The sequence below is a fragment of the Podarcis muralis genome, chromosome 17 (genome assembly GCF_964188315.1).
Source record: "Podarcis muralis chromosome 17, rPodMur119.hap1.1, whole genome shotgun sequence".
Lineage (NCBI taxonomy): Eukaryota > Metazoa > Chordata > Lepidosauria > Squamata > Lacertidae > Podarcis > Podarcis muralis.
The window spans coordinates 15,942,738-15,953,556 of record NC_135671.1 but is presented as its reverse complement, the minus strand read 5'-3'; the positions used below and the strand labels follow the sequence as shown (position 1 = coordinate 15,953,556).

Genomic DNA, 10,819 nt, shown 5'->3' with positions numbered 1-10,819 from the left:
TCAGGGAAAGGTTGGGCGCGGAGACATGACGCTGTGAGGGACAGAAAGAAAAAACACAAGTGCTTCCTTCCATACGCTTTTGACCCCAAGTGCCCAGAAAAATCTGCCCAAATCTTTCCACAAGTATTTTTATTTATCTACTTGATTCAGGGGCGCAGCTGACCCCTCCCGATCCCTGGCTACTCCCATGAATATACGTGTGTGTGTGTACACACACACACACACACGTGTGCATGTGTCTACACAAACACACACACACGTGTGCATGTACGTGTTTGTGTATAGATATATTAAAATGTGTGTGCATGTGTGTAAAATCTGGGAAAGGTGGGGCGGTGGAGACCTGGCACTGTGACGGACGGAAAGGACAAAAAACAACAACCCCAAAGCCCTTGCTGCTTGTCCTTCCCCTCCCGCGCGCACCCCTCTCTCCTCCCCACGCGAGCGGGGCTGAATGCCGCCCAGTCCGGCGGCGGATGACATCACCGCCCCCTTTCCCGCCCGCGGTGACTCACCCTCACTCTCTCTCTCTCTCTCTCTCTCTCTCTCTCTCTCTCTGTGGCCTTTCCCCGCCCCTCCCTGTGACGCGGCGGAGGGGCGGGGCTTCCCTTGAAGCGGACGGCGATGACGTCAGCAGCGCCTGGGGAAGAGAAACTTAAACGGAGAGAGAGGGGAAAGGAAAGGAAGGGAGGGGCAGAGGGGAGGGGGCGTGGCTTCGGAGGCTGACAGCATCGGGGCGGGGCGAAGGGCGCGAGGCAAGTCCGTTTGGCTCAGCGGGGAGGCAGTCAGTTGCGCGCGGGAGCGAGCGGGCTGCAGCAGGAGCAGGAGTAGCAGTAGCGCTAAGCGGGAGGCGGCGGCGGCGGGGCGAGAGCGAGCGAGCCCGAAGGGAGGGGGAGAGAGGAAGGGAGAAGCGGCCGCCGTCAGGGGAGGAAGCGGCCTGGCAGGCGAAGAAGCAGCAGGAGGAGGAGCGGCGGGGGAAAGGAGCGAGGCAGAGGGGGAAGGAGGCGGGTGGGCGTCCGCCTGAGGGGCTACGTGAGGGCAGCCGGCGAGTGGGAGGGGCCTCCTCGCTGCCGATTCTTCCGCTGCTCGTGTTGAGGAGGACCGACTCCCCCTCCTCCTCCCTCCTCCTCCTCCTCCCGCGTGTGGCCCACGGCGGGGATGGCGGTGCTGGATCTGGCCCTGGAGGGACTCGCCATCTTCGGGCTCATCCTCTTCCTGGTGCTGTGGCTCATGCACTTCATGTCCATCATCTACACGTAAGTGAGGCCTCCCTCCCCGGTGTGAGGGTCTCTCCTCCGTTTCCACAAAAGGTGGGGAGGAAGGAAGGAAGGGGGGAATTTGGGGTGGTGCCAAAATATTAAGGGGTGGGGGGGTCGCCCAGGTAAGTCCCGCCCTGCATAATCGATCACAAGGCCACACACCATTTGAATGGCAATGGTCATCCCCTTGTGTGTGTGTGTGGGGGGGAGGGCTCTCTGGCTCCTTCAAATATTTTATTTGGGGGGGTGGGCGAAGGTGGAAATGTGCCCCCAGGCTCCTATGGGGGGGATTGAGGTTTCTGGATCTCGGTGTGCTTGCCCCCCCCTTCAGAAACCTCCATGCATTCTTCCTCCCTCTCTGGTTACATATCTGAGGCACCTGCTTCGCCCTGCCCTGCCCAGCCCATAATACTGATAAAGGCATGAATGTTGCCCTGTAACCGTAGGCGTGTCCCCTTGCCTTGCCAGTCTATCGTGTTTTTGGCCATCGCCGAAAGTCACCCGCTCCTTTCATGTGGGTCCTGGGGTGCGGGTGAATGAAATATCGGGGGGGGGGGGGAGAGGTAAGCTCCGCCTGCATAACTGATGTGGCGCATGCACACCTTTCGAACGACAACACCCATCAACAATTTTATTGGGAGGTGGGCCAAAAGGACCTTGGGGCCCTAGGAGTTGGGTCCTATGGCTGTCCCCCTAAAGTGCCACATACCTCAAGCCGGCTTTCTCCTCCCACCTTCACACGCATGCTTTGCACACACCAATGAACCTCGCTTGTGTTCAGTGTATCTGTAGTCGCACTGTCCCTTTGGATTAACATAGCCTGTGCTAAGCAAGAGCAGAGGAACAAGTGGAGTGCCAGCTACAGAGTTGATGCTGATAGTCATAATCATAGTCCCTTTCAATTCGTCTTGTTTGCCAGCTCAGCTCATTCCTGTATCACAATGTACATAGTTATTTGAACCTGTTCCTTATGGCGTCTGTCCAGATGGCCACCTACACAGTTGCCTTTATTGCAGTGTAGGTGGTCTATGCATGTGAATTTCATAACGAACATTTTTATGATACTGTGCTTTGTTGTTGTTCACCTGTCTTACCTATTTAGAGGCAATGGCTATGGAGCAACCATGGCAGACTTTGATGATCAGTGCTAAACTGCAACCCTACCTCTTAACTCCCATTTCAAAACACTTATGCTGCTCAGTGGAATTTTATGTTGTCATTGTATCGGTAGCCTGTCTTTCCTCCTAGATCCTCAAGGCAGTGCCTGTATTCATCCCCCCTTTAAGTAAAGGCTATAGCTGACAACTTGTTTCTGGTTTCCTTGTTAGTGCTAATATTGCAGGCATGTGTGTGTTCTTCACTCTTCATTATAGTCATATAATGCTCTTAATGTTCACTGCAACCTTGCATGGATTCATTGTGCATACATACATTTAAGGGTATTCTGTGAAGACAGGTGTTCATTGTCCTTCTATGCTTGCTTCAGCTTGTACAGGCAAAGTGTGAAATAGAACACATGATTTCAAAGTAGGACATGTTCTGCTTCTCAGCGAGGAGCCAAAAAGATGTGACAGTGCAATGTTATATACTGTACATTACATTGGCTTATCACCAAAGAGATTGCTACTCATAGCTATGTTGCAGTGGAGGTGTAAGCAAATGTTGGAATATTGATATATTATGGAATTAATCTCATATTGAGAGAAAAAGTGGCTAGAATATTTTACGAGGTAAAATATGTTTTGTTCTTGAGAAACTGATTTGGTGGTGTGTTTGAGGAAGAAAATAGCATATAGGAAAAAAGATTGAGAGATTACTATTTGTTAGTGTTGATTCTTACTTGAATGAAGCACTGGATTTCTCATGCCTGCCACTAATTACTACAGATGGATTCCTGACTTACACATGATGTATTGAAATGAATCCAGTGTCACTAAAGTTCTCTTGTTTGACCTTTTTGGGGACTCTATTGCAAAATTATATGGCTGTATGTGTGTGTTTACAGGACTGAAGTAGTAATGATTTGATAATAAAGCAATAATTAGTTTGGAACTGTAAGCCTATTTATGAGCCTTAATACTGTGATTGTGACAGATCTCTCTGGTTTTCCCAGGAAGCCTCCGGATGTAAATGCAATACACCACACTCCTCTGTACTCTGTCATAAACTTTAGCGTAAGGAGTGTCATCCTTCTTGTGCAACAGAATTCTGCCTGTGCAATAAAATTTCTTCTTCTGCAGCCTCCTGTGCCTCCCAAATTTGTTTTGCAGGGTTAGGGAGGCTGCCAGAGGTGATGGGGGGGGGGGGAGGGAGGGATGTCTTGTTGCAGCCTATGGTGTGTTGTTGGCTATTGCCTTAAAAGTGCTGCCAAAAAAGAGCTTTCTCTCTTTTTTCCCTTTTGGTTTGCTAAAAACTGCTGTGAAAGGCAATAGGACTTAAGCTGCAAAATTACAACAGGGTGCCATTAAACAGATCTGCTAATTATGAACTTTTTTTTTTGGTGTGGTGTTCATAGGAAGGAAATGTTCCTTTTCATTTGGTGTGTATGGCACACTAATAAAAGTTAATGCACTGTGAACAAAAATATCCATCATCATCTTGGATGACTCCAATTATCATGCAGTGTATATATGAGTACAGCTGCAGAAAGTAGTTGAGGAATTGCCATACAAACAACTATGCCAGTGAATTTGTTACTCCCTCTTTAGCATGCTTGAAATTTCCTTGAGCAGCATGCATATAGCAACCTATGCATGGTGGTTATATGAGGGCAGGTAGCTGCTAGCATACTAGGCTTGTGTAATGCACAAAAATAAACTTGTGCATGAAAATGCATATGTCCCTGTATGTCTGAGTATTAGTACTGACCTTTTACTGTTAAATGATTTGCTTTCAAGGATTATTAGTTCTAAAGTCCTGTCAGTGACTTCTTCAGCAGTTTATCAATCAGTTTTAAAGTTAAAAACAGATCTGCTACTGCTTCTGCTGAATTTTCTTTAAGTCTACAAGGAAGAAACATATGCACAATGTTTCCAGAAATAATGGTTGTTGCAATAATACAGCCAAGTACTGTAGCAAAAACTGTATCTTATTTGAACACCTTTAAGATAATTTGTAGCATAGCACTCTCATACTATAATAGCTAATGGTTCTATTATAAAATGGATAAATCTGTTGTTCAGGTGTAGGGCAATGGCCTAAAATGGGTATGTAATGCTCAGGGAATAAAAATATTGCCTTCTAATACTTGTTTTAAATGCTTTTCACATATTAAGTTATAGTGGGTCTGTTCAAAATTGTGACTCTTTCTATACTGTATGTATTTAGATGTATTATCTACCCTTTTGATCCTGCATTTTCTAAATATCACCCCATTTTGGAATTCTTTTAATTTGATATTAATAGTGCATGGATTGTGTTGTCATTAAACAGCATACCGGTAATCGGGAGACCATGCTTGCAGACATCATAAACACAGCCCTATAAGCTGCATTTAAAACCACCATCATACAGTTTTGTGCACTTTAAGCTACAGGATGTGTGCAAGTAAAAATAGGGTTGTCTTTATACAGAATTCCTTCCATGTAACACTATGATTCACTGATAATGGATTGGGGAAGTACTTGAATTAAAACAAAATATGGGACAGGGATACTAAAAAGACAATTGAATACTAGAACACTCATCTGTAGTCCCTCTGTAGGAATGGATACACTCCTTTGCTCTGGGTCTCTACATGCATGCTGATCAGAAGCGCTTGCAGTACTGATCTGTTTGGGATATGAGGAGCATCCCACTTATCCCCCTTCATTGATGTCAGAGCTGACTATACATTGGGGTGATAGTAGCTCTAGTTCCAAATGAGCACACCCCACCTTTAAAAAATAATAGTGAAAAGTGGCTAGTAGTGATTACCGTCTACAGCAGAATAGTGTTAAGGGAAGGTGGTTTACTTAATCCTTTCTCTTAAGGCCATTTAAATGCTCAGTATTATCCCTCAGTTGCTTTTCCCTGTAGGAGAAAGATAACAGATCTTAGTGTATTTTGCCCTGTGGGGACTGGAGATAAGCAGCTTGAAAGGCATGCAATTTATGCAGGGAAAAAATCACCTGGAGAAAAAGAGCCCCTAGCCCAAAGGTACTCTGTTCAGGATTGTATTCTCCTGCATCAGCTTCTCATTTAAGAAAAGTGGAGGATTTATGCTTCACTATATGTATTTGGACAAAAAGCATTTGGATTGCTCTTGCAGTTTTCTTTTACAGTTAATATTTCTCTAGCATTATGAGGTAATTACTGATGGCAAATAAGTGGATGCTGATATAAATCTAGGAGGAAATCCGAATAAAAATGGTAACTCTCCTAGCATTAATAATGCTTGAGAATAGTTTTTAAGGAAGAATAGATTTTTTAAAAACCCAGAATGGTACTTATATTAATTTATCAGACTCAAAAGGTTGTTAATACAGACAGGAGATGCTTCTGAATAGTAAATCTCTTGAAACATTAAATGAATGTCTAATGTATTGTAAGAAAGGAAAATGTGCTTCCCTACATAAAATACGTTGACTTCTGTAATATACTGCAACATCACATCTGAGCATAACATCTTGCTAAGGTGGGACTTGTGAACAGCCCTCTGGTTTTTTTCTATAGCAAATACCCCCCCCCCTAAAGGTATTTATGTTCAGTCTAGAGGCTTAAAAGGGGGGATGGGAATGGAGTGAATGGAAGTGAATGAATAACGTAGCAGAGTTTGGTTGCCTACCTTGCAGTGCTGGGAGTGCCTTACTGCTATCCTTTGAGCCGATCTGTTCCTCTGTAGCAGCATGTGTTGCTGCTAATAAAGGTTACATTTATTGCACACATACTATGCAAGGAGCTTTATTTGGTGTAGAGGAAGTAGAAGGTGGATAGAGTCTCAGAATAGCATCCAAAGGGCTGAGAGGAGCAGTCCTGCCCATCACCCTAAAAAGTATTGCTGAACAGTTTTGGCCACCAGTGATAAACTCTCCTTGAGCTGAATTCTTACTTGTGTTGAGTAAGCAGTATTGTAGGCTTGCAAATAACTGCCTAGTCCTCTGATCAGCATTAGAAATTAGCCAGGTGTGCTTTGTGACTAGTGTGGGTCCAGTTGCGACCATATGGAGATCTCTGGATGCCAGGTTGGTAACTGACATCTCCATCTGGCTGGCCTCTCCAGCTTTCTTAAGCAGGTAAGCAGAAGAGCTTATTTATTGCATTTATAGCCCACCTTTTTCTCCAATGAGTACATGGTTCACCCCTCCCCCTCTGCAGTTAATCCCTACAACAACTCTGTGAGATTGAGGCTGATCTTCCAGGTCCTAGCCTGACACGCTTACCACTCTCCCACAATGGCTTCCTAGGGTACTTCTGCTATGGGGCAGCTATATAAATTAAGCAGGTAAATAAATATAAAGAAAGCAAAATGTCCCTTGGAGAAGGATCTGAAATACTTTTCTTGAAGCTTGAATTTGTTTTATTCTGGATTGCTTTATTTGGTGTTTTAATGTGTTGTAAACCAATTTGAGATTTTTTTTCTTTAGAATATAAAGCAGTATAGAAACGAAATGAATAACAATAAAAATAAAAGGTGCTTAGACATTTCATTGTGACAACCACAAACTCTGTTTAGGGTGCCATTTGGTGATTAGCTTATATATCTAGTTTCTAATACTGCTTCTGAGGCTTCTGATAATTTTCTCTAGGTGGCCAAGTGGGATAGCTCTTGTGCAGTCCCAGCCCCCCTTGTAGAAATGAGGGAACTGCCTGGAGGATAGTCTTAGTCCTATTTAACACAGATATATCTTCTGGATTAGGTAGATGAGAATGTTTCCCTTCTTGCAAGTGTGAGAAAATAACTAAATGAGTTTTCTTTAGAGTCTCTCCTGAAGATTGCATAAAGGGCTTGCTCCCTCTGTCTATTCTGGGCTGTGGAAGATGGGGATGTTCTTACATGGTTCCTCCAGAATGGAGCTCCATTTTATGTAGAATTCTGCATAAGGTAAAGGTAAAGGTAAAGGTACCCCTGCCCGTACGGGCCAGTCTTGACAGACTCTGGGGTTGTGCGCCCATCTCACTCAAGAGGCCGGGGGCCAGCGCTGTCCGGAGACACTTCCGGGTCACGTGGCCAGCGTGACAAAGCTGCATCTGGCAAGCCAGCGCAGCACACGGAACGTCGTTTACCTTCCCGCTGGTAAGCAGTCCCTATTTATCTACTTGCACCCAGGGGTGCTTTCGAACTGCTAGGTTGGCAGGCGCTTGGACCGATCAGCGGGAGCGCACCCCGCCGCGGGATTCGAACCGCCAACCTTTCGATCGGCAAGCCCTAGGTGCTGAGGCTTTTACCCACAGCGCCACCCGCGTCCCCAGAATTCTGCATACAATATGCCAACTGGCAGGACTGTCTTCCTTTTCCATCCCTGCAATAGGAACAGAAAGAGGATGCAATTTCTGCCAGACCCACTTGTTCACCCAGTCAGACAGACACAGAGGAGCTGGCTGCTTTATTTCTTTCTGCCTCTCACCTCCTGCTAGAGTGAAAGAGACAAAAAGGCCTGGATGGCTATATTTTGCTTTCTGTCTCTTTCCCTGGTAGTAAGAATAGAAGGTTGTACACTCTCTCTATAGCAGGATAATGCACTTCTGGCATTTCCATTCCTTCCTGACTTCCCGTGTCTTCTAGGATGCTGTGGCATAAGAGCGCAGCATCTTTTCAGGTTTTATTGTACAGTTTCTATTTCCTTCTGAGACGGGATTATGGTTCTAGTTGTTTCTGTTTTTCTGCTGCTGAGCTAATGGAAGTTTTGGAGTTTATTTACACCCATAAAACAGCATCAGGGAAAGGTTGAACACTCTTGCTCAGCACTATTGCTCCAGTCAAATTCATACTCTTGTGGCTGCTTTCAAAGTTGTTTCTAAATGCAAAATTAGATAGCTGATTTTGCTCCCACAAATTGAGCAGTTTGGCTTTTAGTTCTCTCCTAGTGCATTTTGGTGTTTTCCTTTTAATGCCATTGTATAGTTTTTACTGTCTGCAAATCTATCCAAGATTAGGTTTTTTTTTAATTTTTTAAAAAAGATAATCTTAGATTTTTCACTTCATTTTCTAACTTTCACTCTGCAAGTCTGGCAAGCATACATTTAATTAATTCAACAAGTTATTGGCAAGGATACTGAATACCATTGAATCCTTAATATTCCCACATTCATCTTTCCCAGTTTGTTGTGTATTACATTCTGTACTTCCATCTTACGTAATTTTGGTCAGCTCTGTAATTTCTCAAGCTTGCTTATGATAATGATATCTGGAACTGCAATAAAAAAAACCTTACTGGGATCTATACACATTGTAGGAACTGAATTGCATAATGGACCAATTATTTTTCCAAGTAAGGTAAATGGGCTAGTCTGCCACATCAAATGATATAGATTACTAGCATTCAGTTTCATCCAGTGTTTGAATATTAATATTTCCCTGGTATCTTCTAAAATAAAATAAAATTACTAAGTCTGCAATTTTTGGCTTTTCTCTTTTTAAAACCCTTTTCCTGAGACCCTTTAAGGTACCATATATACATAATAGTGATTCCAATTTAAATGAATTCAGATTTTCCTGATGCAAATGTCCTTATCATTTCATGATCATCTGCTTCTCTCTTAGTGTTCTTTTGTAAAGGATGAACCAAAGTAAGTGAGAGTCCACTGTTCATTCTTTTCAGCATTTCAGCTCCCTACAGTTCACCTAACCATCCAGTATATTCTCTAGTCTCTTCCTTTGTTTCTAGCATATTTCTAAACACTTTAAACACATATTTTTAAACACTATTTTTAAACTTTGGCCTTTGGGTAGTGTAATACTTTTTGGGAAGGTATTTTCCCACTAGATAAATCCCATTATTGTACCATTCTTTCCACATTCTGTAACATTTCCCCCCTCTTGAGATAATTAAAAAGATTCCAGTCCTAACTGCATGAGTTTTATGCTGTAATTTTCCATGTGGATATAATTTAGCATGTGCAGCTTCAAATATAGATTTACTCAAAACCTAGCAGACCTTTTGGAAACAACTTGTACAATAACAATATAATTTATATAGTGCTTTCAGACGTTCAGAATAGCTTCACACGCATTACTAAAATCCCATAAGATACATTACTGTTACTATCCCCCATGCTGCAAATCGGGAGAGGAGGTTGAGAATAGTGGCTTGCCTAAGCTCCCTAGTGATTTCACTAGGGACTTCCTCATTTGCATGCACCAGCTCTATGGAAAATTATTATAATGAAGATGAGCTTGTTTTCTACAGAAATCCGCTGCTTAGGAAGTTTTTTTAAATTGAATTTTGCTTGCATATTTCATACACAAGTACCCTAAGCATGATCTACTTACCAGAATATCAAGAAGCAGCATAGGGGCTTTAGAACAATACTTTGGAGTTTGCAAACCTCTGTAATACCATCCTAGGCCATCGGTGTTATGCAAGTGTAAAAAATTCAGGGGGCTCAGTTTGGCTGACAGTGTGTTGAGATTCCAGATTCTATTATTCTACCACTTGTCATGTTTTATATCTATGCCATTCCTTTTATATCTTATATATGCACCAAAGTTGCATGAAATAGCTGTTGTCTTTAAATACCAACTGGAGAGTTGCATTAGATCACATCAAGGGCTAACATGACCCCATAGGCACTTCTTCCCTTTTTGGAATGCTGTGTCCTCAGGCTGTAACACAAATTGTTTCTGAAACTCTCCTGGGTTCTTTTGAACCTGACTCTCTTTTCCGATATAGGTGCGGTTAAGAAAAGTGCACCTGTGTACACTTGTGTCTGTTTTGCTATTTATAAATATCTGGCAGCTTTGAGTACACAGTGAGGATCCTTGGGAAAACAGCATTGGTTAAGGGAGAAATTGCCCTTGGACGAAATTCACCTTTGATCAATGCTATCCACCTCACCTGTTGGTTAAAGGGGCACGCCCTGCTGTAGTTTACAGATTATGATGGACTGATCCCCTATGGCAAAACTTTATCTCCAATAATGCTCTTAACCTTTGGAGGGGATTGGTCCTTTACAGTTTAGAAAGCTTTGGGGAGCATTCGACAGGTGTCTTAAAAGATAATCCCTTTTCAGCTAAGCCTAAAATGTTTGCTTCCCTTTGTCCTCACTCCCAGTCCAGGCTGACTGTAGGGAGGAAAAAATGCCAGTTTTCTGAAAAAATGCAAAGTTTGTGCTTTACTATTGAATCACAGCCCTTCCCCTATGATTTAATGGGCCTTACCTCTGAATAGAATTAAACATTGATTTTGGTGTCCTCCCTTTAATGTTTTGTATGGAATTACATTTGAGGGGGGTGGTTGCTGCTGTTCTAATTATATTGTACTTTTATAAACTGTAACCTGCCTTGGGATTTTTCTGGTGAGGGGGGTGGCCAAGAAATACTGTTACTACTAATAAGCATTTGATTACAACCTTAGTCCCTCATGCAAAGGTTCTTAGTCAAGCTACAGAGCAGGGGTGGGGAGTTTGTGGTCCCCCAGATG

General features: G+C 43.3%; 1 protein-coding gene across 1 annotated transcript in view; it reads left to right on the top strand.

Annotated features, from left to right (window-relative positions):
• Nucleotides 1-790: 790 nt before the first annotated feature.
• The window catches only part of UGCG (UDP-glucose ceramide glucosyltransferase), a 33,832-nt gene continuing 23,803 nt past the window's right edge, over nucleotides 791-10,819 (top strand). The window contains exon 1 of the mRNA XM_028712252.2: nucleotides 791-1,256. Within this exon, the coding sequence (XP_028568085.1) occupies nucleotides 1,159-1,256 (98 nt within the window). The 5' untranslated portion in view covers nucleotides 791-1,158. The remainder of the gene's footprint in view (nucleotides 1,257-10,819) is intronic.